The 21,440-nt window shown below is 47.9% G+C and overlaps 1 protein-coding gene across 1 annotated transcript; it reads right to left on the reverse strand.

Moving 5' to 3' along the window:
• Positions 1–1,348: 1,348 nt before the first annotated feature.
• On the reverse strand, positions 1,349–4,804 carry LOC146356692 (vomeronasal type-2 receptor 26-like). The gene is made up of 3 exons (XM_084830263.1): positions 4,583–4,804; positions 2,554–2,680; positions 1,349–2,253 (listed from the first exon to the last, which is right to left on the reverse strand). The coding sequence occupies exons 1-3, from the start codon at positions 4,766–4,768 to the stop codon at positions 1,349–1,351; spliced, it is 1,218 nt and encodes a 405-aa protein (XP_084686389.1). The 5' UTR covers positions 4,769–4,804.
• Between the last annotated feature and the right edge of the window lie 16,636 nt (positions 4,805–21,440).

Consider the following 21,440-nt stretch of genomic DNA (forward strand, 5'->3'; position numbering starts at 1 on the left):
CATTTCAGGTTCCCTGGCAGGAGCTCCTCTGACCCTGTCTAAAGCGGACCCTTTTGTTAACCCCTGATGTCTCCCTGACCCCCATTCCAACCCCCCTCTCTTGTGCAGTCTTGGCAGGGATGGCTTCACCTCTGTCTTTTGCACACTGGGGGCCTTAAAGAAATCATAGAATCATAGAATAGTAGGGTTGGAAGGGGCCTACAAGGCCATCGAGTCCAACCTCCTGCTCAATGCAGGAATCCAAGTCAGAGCATCCCTGACAAATGGCTGTCCCTGACAAATGTTTGAACATGGGAGAGCAACGAGGCCCCCATGACGGGAGGCTCCTCTGTTCCCCATCCCGAAGAAAGAGTCCTTTGTAGAGTTCCTGGCCTGAGCCAGAGTCGAGCCCTGTCGGTGCAATGGCTTCAGGATCCATCCCAAAGGGGTCCCATCCCAGGATGGTCACCAGCTGGAGGCAACCAGAGGGAGCAGCCTCATAATGGAAGGATGGGAGAGCCCACTCTGTGGGGACCATGGTTTCTTTTTGGGTTAACTCTGGGTTCTATAACCCATAAACGATCCAGAGATTCCGGGCTCACATGTCACAAAGCAACCCAGGAACGGGGCATTCCTGGGGAGTTGATGAAAAGCAGTAACAATGACTGGGTGGCTTGTGTGCTTAACTCCAGGGTTAATCAATTACACAATTCCTGGGTTAATCAACCCAGGACTTTCTGCTGCAATGTGCAAAAAAAGTCACAGGCCTCTTTGAGTCGCAAGAGTCCTAAATATTGGGCTGTTGGGATGCTGAATATATGTCCAAAATCTGAACCTCACCTTTAAAAACACAACTGCCAAAAATCCTGTCACTGCTGGCTTATAAGAACTAAGATGGACTGCTGAATGGCTAAAGGGTGTAAATCTGGGAGTAAACAGGACTAAGAATTCTTCTCCCTTCCAATTTAAGCAGGAAGGCAAAAATTAACCGGCTGCTGAAAAACTATTTACTTAGTGATTCTTTTAGGGCTGGTGTCTTGAGCCACAGAGGAGTGATGACCCTATGTCCCATATACAGTTCTGCCTTATTTACTTATATATCTATTCATAGAAAAAAAAATTATAAAACCTTCTGGCCTGAAAAGGAGCCCAGTGTTTTAAAATGGAAAACCTCAAAATGGTTAAAAACTGAGAGCATTAAAAGCCAGAAAATAACAGTTAAAAAAAAAACAAAGTGAGCAGAATTAAAATGGCAAAAGGTTTTCTCCAGTGCTTTTCTGAAGTTGAAATGAAGCTTCTTTTGCCAGGCACAGACTACCACACAGAAATAGCAGAACAGCACTGTATTTGGAAACTATATCAATCGAATTTATGCTTCAGTTTTCATCATGAGATGCTCCTTTGTATTCAGATCAGGCCTCAGTACAATCATGTAGCACTTGGGGAGAAAGATGCAGCCCAGTAAGCCAGCACTGGAGGCCAAGATGGAGAAGACCTGCACGGCCACCATGTATTTCCCCTTCGTGCTCAGGTAGGTGGGCACAAAGGACACCCACACGCTGCAGAAGACCAGCATGCTGAAGGTGATCAGCTTGGCTTCATTGAAGGCCCCAGGCAGCTTCCTGGCTAGGAAAGCCACTGTGAAGCAGACGGCAGCCAGGAAGCCCATGTAGCCAAGGGCAGCATAAAACATGGCGACAGACCCTTCGTTGCATTGCAGGATGATCTGTCCAGGCTGGGAGTGCATGTCAGAGTCTGGGAATGGGGGAGAGATTCCCAGCCAGATGGTGCAGATGATAACTTGGACACTGGAACAGGAAAGGACAATGGAGTTGGCCAAACTCTTCCCCAGCCATCCCCTCACCCTGTTCCCTGGCTTTGTGGCTAGGAAGGCCAGCACCACAGTGACCGTTTTGGCCAAGAGAGAAGAGATGGCAACTGAGAAGATGATGCTAAAGACTGTTTGTCGCAGGCAGCAGGTCGCTTTCCTTGGCTGGCCAATGAAGAGGAAGGAGGACAGGAAGGAAAGCAGAAGGGAGACGAGGAGAATGTAGGAGAGGTCCCGGTTGTTGGCTTTGACTACTGGAGTGTCCAGGTATTTTATGAAGATTCCTAACACAAAGCCTGCAGTTAAGGACAAGAATAGGGCAAAGGAAGCCAGGATGATCCCCAAATATTCTCTATAGGACAGGAAAGTTATAACCTTAGGGATGCATTGATCTCGCTTCTTGTTTGGATGCTGATCATCCGGACACTTGGTGCAATGGTCTGCATCTGGAAAGAAGAAGAGAAACATCTCCCTGACCTCCTTAGCAATTCCTGTTCTTTTACATTCCATCAAATATATTTTTTCCTGTGTGATGGGCAGGACACATTAATGTCATGCAGGGCATGGTCAGGCCTGCTGGGCCTCAATATTCCCCATTCCTCCCATGAACCTTTCATGAATTCCTCCGGCGGGCAGGACAAAATCCATGGAAGAAACGATATTGTTATCTGTGAGTGGAGATAACAGCAGGCAATGTGGGCTAGCCCTCCTCCTCAGGGGCTGCATTCTCCTCCGGCGTCACCCACCTTCCCGAGTGGAGATGGTCCCTTCTGCGCAGGGAGCACAGGCATAGCAGCAAACTGGCTTTCCTTCCTGAACTACCTTGACAAATCCAGGGCAACAGCTTTCCACACACCTAGAATGAGGCAGGGGCTAAGCACAGAAACCAGGGCCATTGAGTAAAATGTGGTTAGGCACAATTTATCAACAGAAATGAAAGACAGGGTTGGACAGGACCCAACAGGGCCTCTAGGACTGAACACAAAGCCCGTAACTTACCCTGAGCACATGCAACTGAAAGAACGGCCTGTGGGTTCCCAGTTCCTCCCCTTGAGGCTTCTCCTCCCCTTCGTATCTTATTTCCCTTGTGTCCAATTTTGTGGGACCTGCCCTCTTGTAGTCCATCAAGTGCCAGATTGACTAGTGGTGCTATGTCAAAGGACACCAAGTAGACCACTCCCCACATTTGAAGAACTGAGGAAGAATCCTGGTGCCCAGCTGGGAAGCAGACCTGGGAAAAGGCTCTCCTCTCTCTGGGATTTGGAGGAACATCTGCCAGGTGGACCTGACAGGGACTCAAGGGCAGCCCCACCTGCAGCGCCTTCCCCAGCCTGGTGCCTCACAGTGGTGGTGAGAAGGAGCAGCAGGAGATGCCACTGCCCACTTGCTCGCTGCCTCTCTGCCTGTCAAGGAAGGAAGTGGTAAAGAAGGAGAGAGAAGCAAGAGCGGCTGGCGACAATGGCGGTGAGACAGTAGACTCACTGAGGGAGGAGCCCATGGAGGAAGGTGGTGGCCCAAGGGCCCAGTCAGAACCCTGGAGCCGGCACTGGTTGCAGTCCAACATATTTGGAGAGCACCAGGTCACAGAAGGCTGACCTAGAACCTGATACATACAGTACTGTGCAAAAGTCTTAGGCCACCACCAGCTTTGTTGTTTTAGCCAAGTTTTAATGACCATCCATAATTATTTTTCTGTCTCTGTATTAAGATACAAATAGAAAATACAGGAAATGTGTGCAGGCAAAAGTCAGTATTTAGTGTGACCTCCCTTGGCTCTTAGCACATCTTGAACTCTTTGGGGGATATTATCCTGAAGTTTTCTGAAGTAATCTTCTGGTATATTATACCAGGCTTCTTTCAGCACTTCCCAGAGTTCTTCTTTAGATGTAGGTTGTCTTTTATTTCTTTCTCTGTCCAGGTGATCCCATACTGCCTCTATAGTATTCAGGTCTGGACTCTGTGGAGGCCAGTCCATGACTGTCAGTGTTTTATCAGCTGTTTTCCTCGCTAAATATGATTTCACTGCATTAGCAGGGTGCTTGGGATCGTTATCATGCTGAAAAATGAAACCATTCCCAATCAGGCGCTTTCCAGAAGGAATGGCATGATGAATTAAAACCTGTTTGTACTTTTCAGCATTCATGATCCCATCAGTATGGACAAGATCGCCAACACCACTGGCAGAAATGCAACCCCAAACCAGGACAGACCCTCCACCATGTTTTACTGAAGGCCGCAAGCACTCATTCGTCCATCTCTCTCCAACTCTTCTTCTCACATATTGTTGATGATTGGACCCCAACATTTCAAACTTGGATTCATCACTCCATAATTCTCTTTTCCACTGATCCCCATTCCAATCTTTGTGATCTTTAGCATACCTTAGCCTTTTCACCCTGCTCCCCTTCCGCAAAAGTGGTTTCTTGGCTGCTACCCTTCCACGAAGACCATTCCTGGCCAGGTGCCTGCTGTTACTCTAGTGTAAGGGGAGGTCACACTAAATACTTGCCACTTTAGCCTATGGAAGCTGTTTTTTCTTCCATAGAAAGAAGAAGTTTTCTGATTTTTTTTCTATTGTTGAATACTGCATACAAATTTCCTGTATTTTCTGGTTGTATTCTAATGAAGAGACTGAGAAATAATCATATATGGTCATTATACCATTGCTAAAACAACAAATCTAATGGTGGCCTAAGACTTTTGCACAGTACTGTATATTAGAGGTTAAGAGAGGGTAAATACATTCCGTGAAATGAAAGGAATTATCTTCCTCACCTGGTTGAGCCATTTGGGCCACACAACGGCATCCTGCTCAAGGGTGAACTTGAGCTCTGGGGATGCCCGTCTTTCCATTCTCCCAAATTTCACTCTAATTACAGACGTATTGGGAAACATCACCCAGTTTATGATGTCAAAGTTGGCTGCCAGGTCTCCATTCTCATCCAAATATATTCCGTCCATAGAATTGTTATAAAACTCAGGGTTTCTCAGAAAAGGGTGAAGCTACAAACGTAGAGAAAACACCAACACTGAGGAAACAGAAAGCACACTTGATTTCTCAGTTCTGCCCATTTCATGCTTGAATCTCCCATGCCTCAGGGCTGGATCCAACTCAGATGTCTGCGTGGGTCTCTTAACATTCTCAAGAGGCCTCATGTCATTGTGCCCTGCACCAGGGCTGACTGGCTATGGAGTACGGCTGTTACTGCTGTTGGGTTAGTAACCAAAGAAGCATAAGTTTATTATACCTGTGTGTTCCTTTCCTTGTCTTTTTCTGCTGTTCACATGTTGTTTCTCCCTCTAAATAGAATCTGGGAATGGAACCCACCTGGTGTGATGGTTGCCTTGTCAAAGAACCTCAGTTCCTGACAGAACAGGGCCAGTGCAGACACAGCGGAGTTGCACCAACGATGGGGCTATGACCACATGGGCTGGGTCCTCCAAGGGGGCCAATAGAGGGAGCGTCAGGGGGAGTTTCACAGCTGGTTTTATTCCATAAACATCTAACATTTCACTTCATTTTCTTATTTTCCCAGATTCTAAATCGAAGGCAAGTATTCTGGAATTGTACAACTGACTGTCATGTTCATCAGGGATATCGGCGATGGGAAAGGGGATACCTGCCATGGCTGTAGCCATTGAGCGTCCAGCCTGCCTCCACCCTCCACCGCCCTCCTCTTGGATCTGGATGAATAAGCAGCATCCAAGGCACGGGCCACAGCCCGGATGGTGTTGTAAATGATGTGGCTGTCAAGAGACAGGATTCTCTCCATGTCCTCTTGGGGCAGGGCCTCCAGTTTCTCGTTCTGCCTACATCTTGTCCAGCCTTTCACAGACAATGCATGCTTTGAGTATGAACAACTACATGCTTTCTCCACAAAGAGCTTCATAGCAAAGAGAAAGGGTAGAAAATTATCATATTTAGGCCTTTTATTTGTCTGGATAATGAAGGAAAATATACCATCGATATGTCGTAACGACATATGCTGCCTGTACATCAAATCCAAGGTGACGTCCCACAAAACGGTTGTGACCCAGACTTTCCCTACCATCGGTTTCATCACCATTTCTACTGCTTGTTGCATAACATATATTCCGGGTAAGAAGTATCTAGTCTCTGCACAATAAACAAAGACGTTGACTTGTCTCCACTTGTGGAATGAAGGATTACGGACCTTCACTTTGTTTGTATTCAGTCCTGAGATCCTTTGTGAGAAAGCCACACAAACACTGTTCCTGATGAGCTCAGGGGTCAAGGCCCTCACGCATCTCTCTCCGTTGTTGGTGTCCGGAGCAACGAGACCGATCAACGTCCATCTGAAATGCAGGAGCAGCTTGACAATCCCTGGGTACTGGGCTCCTTCTTCGGGGATCACTTGGTACAAAAACGGGAACTGAGTTTTATCGCTTAGAGCATGCGAAACAAAAGCATAACTGACCTGGCAAAGTAAGGAAGAGACGGGCGGTTTGTTTTCCTTCAGAACTAAATGTGTCAGTTCTTCATCAGTCATTTCTGAAACCTGTCCAGATTACACCTGTGAAATGGACATGATCTGTGCCATACTTCATTTCAATGGAATAGGTTTGATTTCATGGCAAATAAATGTTTGGGCTTCATAATGATAGAAAATTGAAAACTGAAGATGCCCAAAATTACAGACCATCTACCGAATCTCTGTAAAGGAAGCAAGTTCCCAACAGTTCATCCCACTTTAACAGCAGTATTGAATGTGGCCAACAAACAGAACCTGGAATAGGAACATGTTTGATTTTTAGGGGTGGGTCCTGATCACCTGTTTTCATGGCCAGAAGCTCCCACTGAAGTTCTGTAGAGAACTTAAAATCATAGAATAGTAGGGTTGGAAGGGATCTACAAGACCATCGAGTCCAACTCCTGTCCCTGCTCAATGCAGGAATCCAATTCAAAGCATCCCTGACAGGTGGCTGTCCAGCCTCATCTTGAATGCCTCCAGTGTGGGAGAGCCCACCACCTCCCAAGGTAACTGGTTCCATTGTTGTATTGCTCTAACAGTCAGGACATTTTTCCTGATGTTCAGCTGGAATCTGGCTTCCTGTCACTTGAGCCCATTATTCCGTGTCCTGCACTCTGGGATGGTTGTCTCCAGAGAAACTTTTTGGTTTCTTTGGAGAAAACCCCAAGGAGAATAAGATTCAGCTTGCAAACACCTCTCCCACCCACTCCCTCCCCACCTGTGGGATTTTGTAGATGCCCAACATGGTTGAAATCTGGATGGAGATGTCAGATTCCATCCCTTCCAGAACAGCCAAGAGGTGATTCCGCCTTCCGCACTTGTAGTTGGGGACATTTGCCTGCCCAGGAGAGAGCAGGTCTAGCAAGGCATCCGAAGTCAGTCTGGCATTGAAATAGTTGTCATGGATGTTGTAGCCCAGGGTGATGTTGGTCAAGAACCTGGGATTCTGGTTGATGTCCTGGCTGGCAAACAAGAAGGACAGGATCATCCAGTAATATGTGTCACCTCTGAAAAAGAAAGTGTCACATTGGCATCCTGTTGGCAAGAAAGCTTAGCTTGTGTTGAGGCAGCCAGGCAAGCAGGGAAGAGCCTTTGTTGCAGGTCAAGACAAGAGCCATTACCCTTTTTAAAACATCATATGTACATCCCAGTGCTGGAATTAGGCATTAGGATGAGGCACTACAACTCTTCCAGCATCCCTGACCATTGGCCACGCTGACTGGGGCTCGTGGGATACCAAGGCACATTGACTTTAAACAGCTTCAGCTTGGCCCTGATGAACACGTTTGATTTGTAGGTGAGGTTCCTTGGAGGATTCCAGTTTGAATGCTCACACTCACTCAAATCCACTTTAAGTCTACAAATAAGGACTAAAACAGCAACACACGCTAAATGCGTTTATTAAAGAAAAGGAAAGTTGAACATGCCTGCACATCTTCCACTCAGCCAAGCAAAGAGTAAGACATACTTTGGAATCTAGCAACTGCATGCCTCTCATTCACACCAGACGTTACCAGTAAAGGAAGGATCTCCTACCACTGGCAAAGGGAGCCTTCTCACAATACAGAACCCGGAACTGGGAGGAGGACACACCCAGTCCCATTACACTTAGGCTTAAAACCCTTTTCAAATTTGGTGACCTCCTTTTTAAGGCATCTTCTGAGATCTTCAGATCTATTGGTCCACGTAATCTTTTAGGTCATCCTGTTCCCAGAAAGTCCAACCCTTTGCCCCCAAAGTCACCTTCCCTCCTTGACGTAAGGTGTTGACTTCAAAATGGGCGTACGTTCTTCTTTTCTGCAGTTAATGGATCCTTTTATACCTTGGCCCTGTCTAGACACAAGGAGATCTAAACTACGATATCAGCGATTCTGGACAAGGAGAACAAGGATCTGCAGCATTTGCATTCCATTTTATAACCTTTGTCTGCTTACATACATACAAGGCCTCACACAATTCAAAGAGCAATAAAAATTTTCCTTCTCAACATATGTATTGCTTCTAATAAGCTTCTAAAACAATGGATATGTGCCTCTGTGATTCCCGACTTGCCCCTTTAAACCCTATAGCATTACCCCCACTTACAAGCACTATCCCTAAAGCCCCTTTAACATCCATGCTAATAGTCTCGCACACACCTTAAACTCCCCTGGACCGCATAACTTGTGCCCTCCCGCCACCATATATGCATATATATATATATATATATATATATATATATATATGCATATATGCCACCATATATGCATATATGCATACACCTCATAATATCTGTATTGTTGTTGTTGTTGTTCAGTCGTTCAGTCGTGTCCGACTCTTCGTGACCCCATGGACCATAGCACGCCAGGCCTTCCTGTCCTGCGCTCTCTCCCGGAGCGTGCTCAAGTTCATATTCATTGCATCCGTGATGCTAACTAGCCATCTCATCCTCTGCCATACCATCCTCCTTTTGCTTTCAGCCTTTCCCAGCATCAGGGTCTTTTCCAGGGAGTTTTCTCTTCACATTAGGTGGCCAAAATATTGGAGCTTCAGCTTCATTATCTGTCCTTCCAATGAGCACTCAGGGTTGATTTCCTTTAGGATGGACTGATTTGACCTCCTTGCAGTCCAGAGGACTCGTAAGAGTCTTCTCCAGCACCACAGTTCGAAAGCATCAATTCTTCGGCGCTCAGCCTTCCTTATAGTCCAGCTCTCACAGCCATACATTACTACTGGGAAAACCATAGCTTTGATTAGACGGACCTTTGTCGGCAAGGTGATGTCTCTGCTTCTTACTATGTTGTCTAGGTTGGCCATAGCTTTCCTCCCAAGGAGCAAGCGTCTTTTAATTTCATGGCTACAGTCACCGTCTGCGGTGATCTTGGAGCACAAGAAAGTAAAATCTGTCACTGCTTCCATTTCTTCCCCTTCTATATGCCAGGAAGTGATGGGGCCAGATGCCATGATCTTCGTTTTTTTAATGTTGAGTTTCAAACCAGCTTTTTTGCACTCTCCTCTTTCACCCTCAACAAGAGGCTCTTGTGATCCTCTTCGCTTTCTGCCATTAGGGTGGTATCGTCTGCATATCGGAGGTTGTTGATAATTCTCCCAGCAATCTTAATTCCGACCTCTGATTCATCCAACCCGGCATTTCTCATGATGTACTCTGCATATAAGTTAAATAAGCAGGGTGACAATATGCAGCCTTGTCGTACTCCTTTCCCAATTTTGAACCAATCGGTTGTTCCATGTCCGGTTCTTACTGTTGCTTCTTGACCCTCGTACAGGTTTCTCAGGAGACAGGTAAGGTGGTCTGGTACTCCCATCACTTTAAGAATTTGCCACAGTTTGTTGTGATCCACACAATCAAAGGCTTTAGCGTAGTCAATGAAGCAGAAATAGACGTTTTTCTGGAATTCTCTTGCTTTCTCCATGATGCAGCGAATGTTGGCAATTTGGTCTCTAGTTCCTCTGCCTCTTCTAAACCCAGCTTGTACTTCCAGTAGTTCTCGGTTCGCATACTGCTGAAGCCTAGCTTGTAGGATTTTGAGCATCACCTTGCTGGCATGTGAAATGAGCGCAATTGTGCGATAGTTTGAACACTCTTTGGCGTTGCCCTTCTTTGGAATTGGAATGTAAACTGATCTTTTCCAGTCTTGCAGCCATTGTTGAGTGTTCCAAATTTGTTGGCATATTGAATGCAGCACTTTAACAGCATCATCTTTTAGGATTTTAAATAGCTCGGCTGGAATACTGTCATCTCCACTAGCTTTGTTGTTACTCATGCTTCCTAAGGCCCACTTGACTTCACTCTCTAGGATGTCCGGCTCAAGTTCAGTGACCGCACTATCATGGCTATCAGGGACATTCAGATCTTTCCTGTATAGTTCTTCTGTGTATTCTCTCCACCTCTTCTTAATCTCATGTGCTTCTGTTAGGTCCCTGCCTTCTTTGTCCTTTATCATGCCCGTCTTTGCACAAAACGTTCCCTTGAGATCTCCAATTTTCTTGAAGAGATCTCTAGTCTTTCCCATTCTGTTGTTTTCCTCGATTTCTTTGCATTGTTCATTTAAGAAGGCCTTCTTGTCTCTCCTTGCTGTTCTCTGGAACTCTGCATTCAGTTGGGTATATCTTCCCCTTTCTCCCTTGCTTTTCGCTTCCCTTCTTTCGTGAGCTACTTGTAAAGCCTCATCAGACAGCCACTTTGCTTTCTTGCATTTCTTTTTCTTTGGGATGGATTTCGTTGCTGCCTCCTGAACAATGTTACGGACCTCCGTCCATAGTTCCTCAGGCACTCTGTCTATCAGGTCTAATCCCTGAAATCTATTCCTCACCTCCACTGTATATTCATCAGGGATATGATTTAGGTCATACCTGAACGGTTTAGTGGTTTTCCCGACGTTCTTCAATTTAAGCCGAAATTTTGCAAGAAGCAGCTCATGATCTGAGCCACAGTCAGATCCAGGTCTTGTTTTGACTGACTGTATGGAGCTTCTCCATCTTTGGCTGCAAAGGACATAATCAATCTGATTTCGATATTGACCATCTGGTGACGTCCATGTGTAGAGTCGCCTCTTGTGCTGTTGGAAAAGAGTGTTTGCTATGATCAGCATGTTCTCTTGGCAAAACTCTATTAGCTTTTGTCCTGCTTCATTTTGTACACCAAGACCATGCCTGCCTGTTATCCCGGTGATTTCTTGACTTCCTACTTTAGCATTCCAATCCCCTATGATGAAGAGGACATCTTATTTTGGTGTTAGTTCTAGAAGGTGTTGTAGGTCTTCACAGAACCGATCAACCTCAGCTTCTTCGGCCTCAGTGGTTGGGGCATAGACTTGAATTACTGTGATGTTGAATGGTTTGCCTTGGAGTCATACTGAGATCATTCTATCATTTTTAAGATTGTACCCCAGTACTGCTTTTCCCACCCTTTTGTTGACTATGAGTGCTACTCCATTTCTTCTAAGGGATTCTTGCCCACAATAGTAGATATGATGGTCACCTAAATTAAATTCGCCCATGCCTGTCCATTTTAGTTCGCTGATTCCCAAGATGTCGATGTTCAATCTTGCCATCTCATGTTTGACCACCTCCAGCTTACCTTGATTCATTGATCTGACATTCCAGGTTCCTAAACAATATTGTTCTTTACAGCATCGGATTTTCTTTTCACCACCAGACACATCCACAGCTGAGTGTCCTTTCGGCTTTGGCCCAGCCGCTTCACTCTTTCTGGCGCTACTTGGAAATACCCTCTGCTCTTCCCCAGTAGACCTGAGGGGCTCATCTTCCGGCATCATCTCTTTTAGCCTTGTGATACGTTCCATGGGGTTTTCTTGGCAAGAATACTGGAGTGGGTTGCCATTTCCTTCTCCAGTGGACCACATTTTGTCAGAACTCTCTGCCATGACCTGTCCGTCTTGGGTGGCCCTGCACGGCATAGCTTATGGCTTCACTGAGTTACGCAAGCCCCTTCGCCACAACAAGGCAGTGATCCATGAAGGGGAAATTTTTTTGTTTAGTATAATATCTGTATACTAAACAAAAAAACCAAAGGGGAAAAAAAGCCTTACAGGTCCTGCAAGGATCTGTATTGGGACCTGTGCTTCTGAATTTGTTCATAAATGGTCTGGAATTTGGGGTGAGCAGGGAGGTGGCCAACTTTGCTGACCACACCAAATTATTGAGGCTGGTTAAAGCAAAACAGGATTGCAAAGGCCTCCAAAAGGATCTCTCCAAAATGGGAGGATGGGCAAAAAAATAGTGAAGTCTATTCAATGGAAGTAAGTATAAAGTTCTGCACATTAGACAAAAAAATCCTAACTTCACATCTATGGTGATGGAATCTGAACTGGTGGAATGCAGCTCTGTGAAATGGTTGAGCTGCTACTGTGAAAAAGATAAATTGTAGGTCAGGGATCACTGAGAAAGGCATTGTAGCATTTTAAGAACATAAGAAGAGCCAGGTGGGATCAGACCCAGGGTCCATCTTGTCCAGCATTCCGTCCACACAGCGGCCAACCAGCTGTCAACCAGGGACCCACAAGCAGGACATGAGCGCAACAGCACCCTCATGCCCATGTTCCCCAGCAGCCGGTGTACATAGGCTCACTGCCTCTGGTACTGGAGGTAGCACATAGCCATCAGACCTGGTAGCCATTGATAGCCTTTTCCTCCAGGAATTTGACCAATCCCCATTTCAAAGCCATCCAAATTGGTGGCCATCACTACATCCTGTGGAGGGGAATTCCATAGTTTAACTCTGCGCTGGGTGGGCTTGGAAGGAATCTTGGAAGTCATGTAGCTCAACCCCTTGATCACTGCAGGATCTGCCGAGTTGGAGACAACAACAGCATCCCTGAAAGGTGGCCATCCAGCCTCTGCTGAAATTCCTCCAGGGAGACAGAGCCCATCACTTCCTAGGACAGGCCTGTTCCACTGCTGAACATCATGTTCCATGGGGAAGTTTCTACTAATGCAGACTTCCTGGTGCTTTCCAGATGTTTTGGACTCTAACTCCCACCAGCCCTAGCCAGTACAGAAAATGGTCAGGAATGCTGGGAGTTGTATGCCAAAACATCTGGTGGGCACCAGGTTGCGGAAGGCTGTCCCAATGTTTAGTTTAGCCCAAATCTGTTTCCCTAATATTTTCCACTGGTTGGGTCTCTTCCTACCCACCGGAGTGCCAGAGACCACGTCTGCTCCATCTTTTGAAGACTGCTATCCCGCCTCCCCTTCATCTCCTTGTGTCGCACGATCTCGTCTGATCTCGGAAACTAAGCAGGGTCAGCCCTGGTTAGTACTTGGATGGGGGACCGCCTGGGAATCTGGCTTCCTGCACTGAGCAGGGGTTGGACCCGTGGGCCTTGTAGGGCCTTTCCCACCCTACGATTCTATGAGATTCTGTGAGATCTATGAGATTCTCCATGCTAACTGTTCCCAGTTCTTTCGACTGCTCCTCAGAGGACTTGGTCTCCAGACTAGCATTTACCAGCTTAATATGCAGTTATGGGGGGGGGAATGCAGAGGGAGGGGGAGATGTCCCCTTCGCCGTCCCCCACAGCCTGCGTCTGTTCACGCCGTGGATCTCCATCGCTCACAGAATGACTTACACAACGGCTCTTGCGGAGGGAGGCTCGCTGAAAGTGCAGGGCAGAAATCTAGCAAACGTCGCAGAAATGGCTCCGCTAATGAGGTGGTCTCCCGGCCTGTAATGATTCCACTGGCCTAGTTCGTCCCTCCCCAGAGTCAAGGGGCACTTGGCCTCGAGCCCCCCACAGGCTGCCTGGGGCAGCAGCAACAAGAGCAGAGTCATGCCGGGAACGCCGTGCACAGCTTCCACCCCGCTCCTCTCCACCAGCGGGAGGAATGATGAGAGGAAGCCCAAGCCCCCTTGGAAGACCGAGGCTTCAGGGGCTGTCCTAGCACAGACGGAGCCCAGCCACAGCCAGCCAAGGCACCACATCTGATGGGGATGAGAGTAGACCTCACGCCCACACGGCCCTCCTCCCCTGCCCTGAACCTCCCCCCAAGTTCTCGGTGGCACAGGAGGCATTTATGCTCCAGCCCTTCTCGGTTCGGCAAGAAATCACCCGATGTCGCTCTTGAGTGTGGTGTTCGCGCCAGTGCACGCAAAGGTGAGGTCTGGGAAAAGTCCCTTGAGGTTTGGAAGAAAATGAGCAAATCACGATCATTTTAATAATTATCAAGGGAAGAAGTTGGGTCACCTCTGCTCCTTCCTGAACTTTCCATTGAGCTGGAGAAAAAACATGTTTGTGAGAATTCACCGATGCGCCGTCTCCACAGTCTGGGCAGGGGCCAGTGGTGGGGTGGGCGAGGGCCGGGTCACATAGGTGAGCTTGGCCTGATGTTTATCCCTGAAAGACTTTCTTCCGAAGCAGGACCAAGATAGGCTTTTAGGATTCAGGCTTCACCTATGTGCCACTCTCCCCTTTTTAGCGGGACCCTCCTAAGCTGGTGCCCTCTTACTATGCCCAGACACAGCACCCGTCAGCAGAAACAGCGGGAGGGGCACGGGGAGAGAGAGAGAGAGAAACCTGTCCCCTGATCCTCCAGTTCCCATTTCAGCTCCTTTAAGGCCAGATCAGGGACCAGCACAGGGGAAACCTTTAAGGACAGGGGGAGACGCTGGAGGCAGAGGGTTGAGAGGTGCCCAATTTAGCCCAGTTCTGGTTACTGGGGGTGGCTCTGGAACATCCCAGGCAAGCCCAGCCAATGGGAAAAGGCCCCTGTAGTGACCATGCTGCTCCTGGGGGAAAGAGACCCAGAGAACATCCCGAGCAGGGCACAGAGAGAGTTCCAACTCCCAGCCAAGCTCCCCTTGTGGGACAGCGGGGGGGGGGGGGGAGCAGAAGACTCTGGGCATCTCTACACCAGCCTAAAATCCTGCATTTGAGAGAGGGCTTTCTGCTTCCGTTCCAAATGCAGGATGACCACTGACTCCCTTTTCACGAGCTTCCTTTCCCCCCTCCCCTTCCCCCCCTTCTCCCCGTGTCTGAGTCTTCCTCTATACTCTCATTGACCTCGCTCCTCTTCTTGCCGCTTTAACTCTTTTCATGGAGGGAACTGAAGCGGAACACAGCGGGGTAATGTGTGACAGCTCATTATCTGCAGTCTATTTAAAAACGGAAGAAAGGGTATTGAGTGCAGGAGGGTCACGGCGTCATGTAAAGAGCCCGCAAACTTCCGTGAGGGAGCAATCTCAATCGCAGGATAAAAGCTCCATGTGAAGGAGCCCATAATCCTCAAAGGACGCCTCCATGGACGCTGTCTCCATGGGGCTTGTGGGGATCCGCCTCACTTTCGCGGCAGCCCACACAGGGTGGCAGGAGGAACTGGGGAGGGGCTCCTTAACTCAGCCCCCACCCGACAACCGAGACAAGCCAGGGGTGCCTCTGCCTGGAGACTGATGGCACTGCTGCTGTCCAGGAAATTCTCACCGGTGGTTCTAGATGCCTGGGCAGAGTCTTGTCTCTGGGACTTTAGGGAAATAGGAGTGCCCCCCTGCCCCGCCCTGCCCCATTAACAGACCCAAAGGCTCCCCTTCTGGGGCTGGACACAAACTTTTCTCTCCCTGCCCTCGTGGGTCTCTCCCATCCCATCCTCCCTGGAGTTCTTTCTTAACTGGAGATGCCAGGATGGAACCTGGGGGGGCTTTCTACGTGCAAACAAGCACTGAGCTGCAGCCCCTCCCCTCCCCTCCCCCAAATCCATATTCTGGTAGTTCCACAGATCCTGCAGATATTCTCAGGGGAGTTTTTGAATCCAGGAAGGGGGGTCCGTGTGCATCAGTGCCACCCCATCTGCCAGGACAACTGGAGGCCTCTGAGGAGGGTTTGCTTAGAAAGATCCCCCTCGGGTAGAGTTCAGTTCTGCTGCTGGTTTGGGAAGGCTGGTTGTGTTTGACAACAATCCTAGATTTTGGCTGGGCAGAGAAGAGAGATAGGAAGGGGAGGTTTGTGCTTCGAGGGGCCGTTCAGGGCCTAGGAGAGGAGGAGTGTAATTTTGATGTAACTGTGTCTCCATGGATGTAACTGTGTCTCCATCTCTCTCCCTTTTCAGCTACTTCCATCCAACAACCTGCAGGTAAGGGCTCTCCGCAGCTCCTCCCCCAGTTCCTTGTCTTCATTTGTATCCCGTCTTTCCAAAAACATTTGGCCAGAGTGCCTGACAAATATTTCAAGATGACACCGCAAAGCCAGAGCGCAGCTCCTCTCCAACGTCCAGAAGCAGCTGCCTTGCAAGTCTCTTACACTCGAGACAACCAGGAGTCCTGTGCTACTCTGAAGACCTGCAGATTTCTTGTGGCAGAACCATTTAGGGACTGAGACCACTTCCTCAGAGGCATGAAGGGTTCTCCTCAGTTTGTTTGTTTGCTTATTTACTTATTTATTACTATAATTTACACACCGCTTAATATAATAAAATCTCTAACATATAACAATATTAGTATCACAGCTTAAAAATAAAATACAGTATTAAAGACAATTGCAACTGGAACAATACAGAAGCAGTAAAATGGAGCAGCATCGTGATTTAACTATGATTCTTACCAGCCAGATTAATAACAAGGCCACTGATAGATGTATATGGATACAGAGGGGGGAAATCCAATTGGGGAGGCACAAAGGCACTGAAATGCAAGGGTTGTGTCGAACAAAATTCTCATGTATATATGATATGAAGAAGCGACAATTCACATCCATAAGAGCTTGAGATAATACAGCTTTCCTAGTGTTTCTATGTTAATGTAACACTTCCAAAGGGGGAGGTACATCCTTCATCTCTATTAAGCCCAAAATGAATGCAATCAAACTTGCTGATGATTCTCACTCAGCAATTCCATTCTGAAGCCTCCCTTTACACTTGGACTTCCAAGATATCATGACCTTCGGGTCAGCAGGGTAGCATCCAAGGAGGCTGATGTAGTGGGGGTCCCTCTCACTTGGCTGCAGCCCCCTGCCCTGCATAGCATGCCATTCTGGAAGGCCCATCAGACATTCTGGGGGGCTTGGATGTGGGGCCTGAGGGACTGCAAGAAGAAGGTGGGGGTTGACTAGTGAAGTGCCCAAAGGCAAGTCAATATCACCCACCCTTTTTCCTTCCTCCACTGCTTCCAAACATTTCCTATTTATTTATGCATTGTACTATGCATTTACAGTTTTTCCCTCCCATTTCTTTCCTGACTGCACTCATCAGCTAGTCCTGGCTGCAGGTGGAGAAGAATTAAAAAAAAAATAATTACCAACGAAGCTTGGCTTGGCTTGGCTTCTTTCCTTGGAAGATGCAAAACTGAAGGGATTGCAAAACTGTGGATTGAAAAGAGAAAGAGAATTGCAGTGGCATCTTCTCCTGCTAAGACCTGCTGGCTTTTCCCTTGATCCGTTAGTTTGTTTGGGGGCTGGGGGGGGCAGGGTGAGGGGTCGTTGGGATGTCCTGCTCAGAGCTGAGAAGGAGTAAGACTCTCTCCTTTGCTTGGCAGGACAATAAAGATGGTCACCTTGCTAAAAAGGCGGTGAGATTCACTCCGGGGTCAGCTGTCTGCTTTCACCCAGAGCTGCTGCATCTCTCTTGCAAGGCGTTCTGAACAGCATCACCAAATGATGCAAGCGGATTCCCTTACGTTGACAGAGAAATGATGAATACCGCTGTTGCCTGTTGCTCTAAGAGCAAGAAATCACAAGCTTTAGATGAAAGTGATTAAAAAAAAAAACACTTCCTGTTAGGAGAGGGGCTGTAGCTGCAGTGGTACAGCCCCTGCTTGGGATGCAATGCAAACGATCTCAGGTTCAGTCCCTGGAGGTATCTCCAGGTCACGCTGGGAAAGCCTGAATCCCTGGAGAGCCGCTGCCAGTCAGTGCAGTCACTTCCTGTGTCCTATTGCAGCCTTCCCCAACTGGGCTCCCTCCTGACCCGTTGGACTACAATGCCTATCATCCCCAGGTAAACCAGGTTGGGGAAGGGTGTGCCGTTGTTCCCGAAATTCATGGCATGGATCCCTCTTTGCATGGATTGTAGAGGGAACGGTTTCCGTTTCCATATGAGAGGAAAACGTTCAAATAAAAAGGGACACTTTTCGTGGACAGCTGTGTGCATGTGACTTTGAGCAAAACAGGATCCGTCTTTGGAGAAACGGAGGGTGTCTGAGCATTCAAGTGCCAGTCTGGGGGAGATGGGTGAAGGGGCAGGGCGGAGGCAGAAGGGGCCAACCCCTATTCCTTTCAGCAGCCAGGCTGGGAGACGGGAGCCTCCTTTGGGAGCCTGTCGGAGGGACCCAAGGGTGTCACTCTCTGACTTTGCCCAGGCTCAGCACTCACCTGGAGCCCAAGGCACAGTTGTGTCTGGACAGGGTCCCAGGGACATGCCTTTGGCTCCTGCTGCAGCAGTCCTGGCTCCTCTGCCAAGACCGGACATGGGACCCCAACAGTGGAGAAGGCCAGGAGACAATGGGAGGCACAGGCGAGGGACGCCCAGTTCAACTCGGTCCTGGCCCCAAAGGGATGGGGGGCACCGGGGGTGGGGGGCAATCATTGCAGGGGAAGGGGGGTGGGAGGGTGCTGTTGCACTCATGTTCAACTTGTGGGTTTCCTGTGGGCAGCTGCTTGGCCACTGTGTGAACAGAAGGCTGGACTAGATGGACCTTTGGTCTGATCCAGCAGGGCTCTTCTCATGTTCTTATGTTCTGCAGTGCAGCACATGGGCATGCAGCTTCTGATACTGGAGGTGGCATGTAGCCATCAGGACTAGGAGCCATTGATTGCCTTCTCCTCCTCCATGAGTTTGTCCAATCCCCCTTTAAAGCCATCCAAATTGGTGGCCATCACTACATCTTGTGGCAGGGCATGCCATTGGTGGCCATCACTACAACTTGTGGCAGGGCATGCCATTGGTGGCCATCACTACATCTTGTGGCAGGGCATGCCATTGGTGGCCATCACTACATCTTGTGGCAGGGCATGCCATTGGTGGCCATCACTACATCTTGTGGCAGGGCATGCCATTGGTGGCCATCACTACATCTTGTGGCAGGGCATGCCATAGTTTAACTTTGTGCTGTGTGAAGAAGTATTTCCTTTTTTCTGCCCTGACTCTCCCACCACACAGCTTCTTGGGATGACCCATTGAGTTCTAGTATTATTAGAGAGGGGGAAAATGTCTCCCTCTCCACTTTCCCCACACGAGGCATAATTTTGTACACTTCTATCATGTCTCCCCTCCCTCGCCTTTTCACTAAACTAAACAGTCCCAGACATCATAATCTTTCCTCATACCAGCGTTTGCTCCAGTCTTTGATTTCTTTTGTTGCCCTTTTCTGCTCCTTTCCCAATGCTATGATATCCTTTTAAGGCACGATGACCAGAACTGTACACAGTATTCCAAGTGTGGTCCACAGTGGGGAGGGTGCTGTTGCACTCATGTCCTGCTTGTGGGTTCCTGGTCGACAGCCGGCTGGCCACTGTGTGAACAGAATGCTGGACTAGATGGACCCTTGGTCTGATCCAGCAGGGCTCTTCTGATATTCTTATGTCTGGTGGAGATAGATGGAGAGGTCTACTCTTTTTATTATTATATTTATTTATATCCCACCTTTTCCCCAATACTGGGACTCAAGGCAGCTTCACAACATTAAAAATTTGTACAGTTAAAACATATAAATAGAAATATACAAAAGTTAAAAATATAATTAAATCATTAATAATATCAAAATGGTATGAAATCTCAAAATTCTGAAAGACAGCAAACAATAGTACCGCTCCATCATATTCTCACAGGTCCAGACTCACTATCCCCAAAGGCCTGCCAGAACAAGAAATGTTCCTGCCTGCCTGCGGAAACATACCAAGGAGGGTGCCACTCTCGCCTCCCTGGGAAGGGAGTTCCAGAGCCTCGGGGCAGCCACCGAGAAGGCCCTCTCCTGCCTTTCCCCCAGGCGAGCCCGTGATGGTGGCGAGAAGGGCCTCCCCTGAAGGTCTCAGAACTTGAGCAGGCTCATGGGGGCGAATACGGACTTTCAGATAACGATTTTGTACATTGTATTTTAATGTTTTAACTTTGGTAAACTGCCCAGAGAGCTTCGGCTATGGGGAGGTATCGAAATGTTCATCATCATCATCTTACATTTTTAAAACTGTAATGTGTGACATTTTTGCACATGGAAGACAACAAGACCCCTGAGTGGAGGCACTTCTTTCCCCTCCCCCAACAAAAAGCAAAGGGGAGGGAGGGGGCTTCTAGGGGCCCCCTTCCACTGCTGACTACCAGAGTCTAGCATTTTGGGTGTTAAGGTGTCTGGATCCATGCCAAAGTGGCCTCATCCCTGAATGATCTCCAGGAGGGGGAAGCCAGAGGGAATAGCCTGAGAGTGGAAAGAGGGGGGAACGAACAGTGGGGGGCCCATGGTCTGTTGTTGGCTTAACCCAGAGTTTCAGGGTTCGTACATTATGAAACAACCCAGGGACGGGGCATTCCTCAATGCTTGATTAAAAGCAGAAGTGATGGCACAGGGCTCCGGCACTCTGACTCTGCTCATCCCAGCAATTCCTGGGTCAAACAAGCCAGGAATTGCTGCTGTCACGTGCAAACCAAGTTACACGCTTCTTTGAGACAAGAGAGTCACAACTTTTGGGCTATGAGGATGCTGCAGATATACCCCAGATTTCACCCTCGGTGTTAAACGATGGCCAGAAATCCTGTCTCTTCTGGCTCCTTGAAATTAAGATGAGCTGTTGAATGGCTTAAAAGGTGTTACTTTGCAAATACACTGGACTGCAAATTCTTCTTCCTTCCAATTTAAATAGCAAGGTAAAAATTAACAGGCTCCTCAAACCATTTACCTGGTGACTCTTCCAGGGCTGGTGTCTGGAGTTCTTGTAACATATACAGTTCTGTATATGTATATGTATACATATACATATACAGAGATTTTTATTTCTTACCATTCAGGCCTGAAAAGACACCTCGAGGTGTTTCACAATAGTAAAACCTCAAAGCAGTTAAGAACAGAGAGCATTTAAAGCAAGAATAAAGCATTTTTTTCAAAAAAATGTTGTTTATTCAGTCAGTCGCTTCCGACTTTTTGTGACTTCATGGACCAGCCCACGCCAGAGCTTCCTGTTGGCCGTCGCCACCCCCAGCTCCCCCAAGGTCGAGTCCGTCACCTCCAGAATATCATCCATTCCAAAAAAAAAACAGGATTAAACGGCAAAAAAGATTTTCTCTGATGGTTTTCCAAAGTAGGAATGAAGGCTTCTTTTTTTTTGCCCAGTGCAGAATATAGCACAGAATAATGGTAGAATGTGTGGGGGGTGTAACAATAAAAATCAGATTTATTCTGTTTTCATCATGAGATGCTCCTTTGTATTTAGTTCAGGACTCAGAACAATGATGTAGCACTTGGGGAGAAAGATGCAGCCCAGTAACCCAGCGCTGGAGGCCAAGATGGAGAAGACCTGCACAGCTACCATATATTTCCCCTTGGTGCTCAGGTAGGTGGGCACAAAGGACACCCAAACGCTGCAAAAGCTGGAGAGGGTTCAAAGGAGGGCAACAAAGATGATCAGGGGACTGGAAACAAAGCCCTATGAAGAGAGACTGAAAGAACTGGGCATGTTTAGCCTTGAGAAGAGAAGACTGAGGGGAGA

Source organism: Heloderma suspectum, chromosome 2 (assembly GCF_057233095.1).
Source record: "Heloderma suspectum isolate Gila_16-S chromosome 2, 16-S_ref, whole genome shotgun sequence".
Classification (NCBI taxonomy): Eukaryota; Metazoa; Chordata; class Lepidosauria; order Squamata; family Helodermatidae; genus Heloderma; species Heloderma suspectum.

Bases quoted from the DNA above. Each gene is read 5' to 3' on its own strand.
- LOC146356692 (XM_084830263.1), bottom strand. From the start codon at position 4,768: ATGGACGGAATATATTTGGATGAGAATGGAGACCTGGCAGCCAACTTT. The intron at 2,681-4,582 runs GTGAGGAAGATA...TTCTGTGCTTAG, and splicing joins GGCCCAAATGGCTCAACCAG to CCCCTGCCTCATTCTAGGTG. The intron at 2,254-2,553 runs GTGGGTGACGCC...TCTTCTTTCCAG, and splicing joins GACCATCTCCACTCGGGAAG to ATGCAGACCATTGCACCAAG.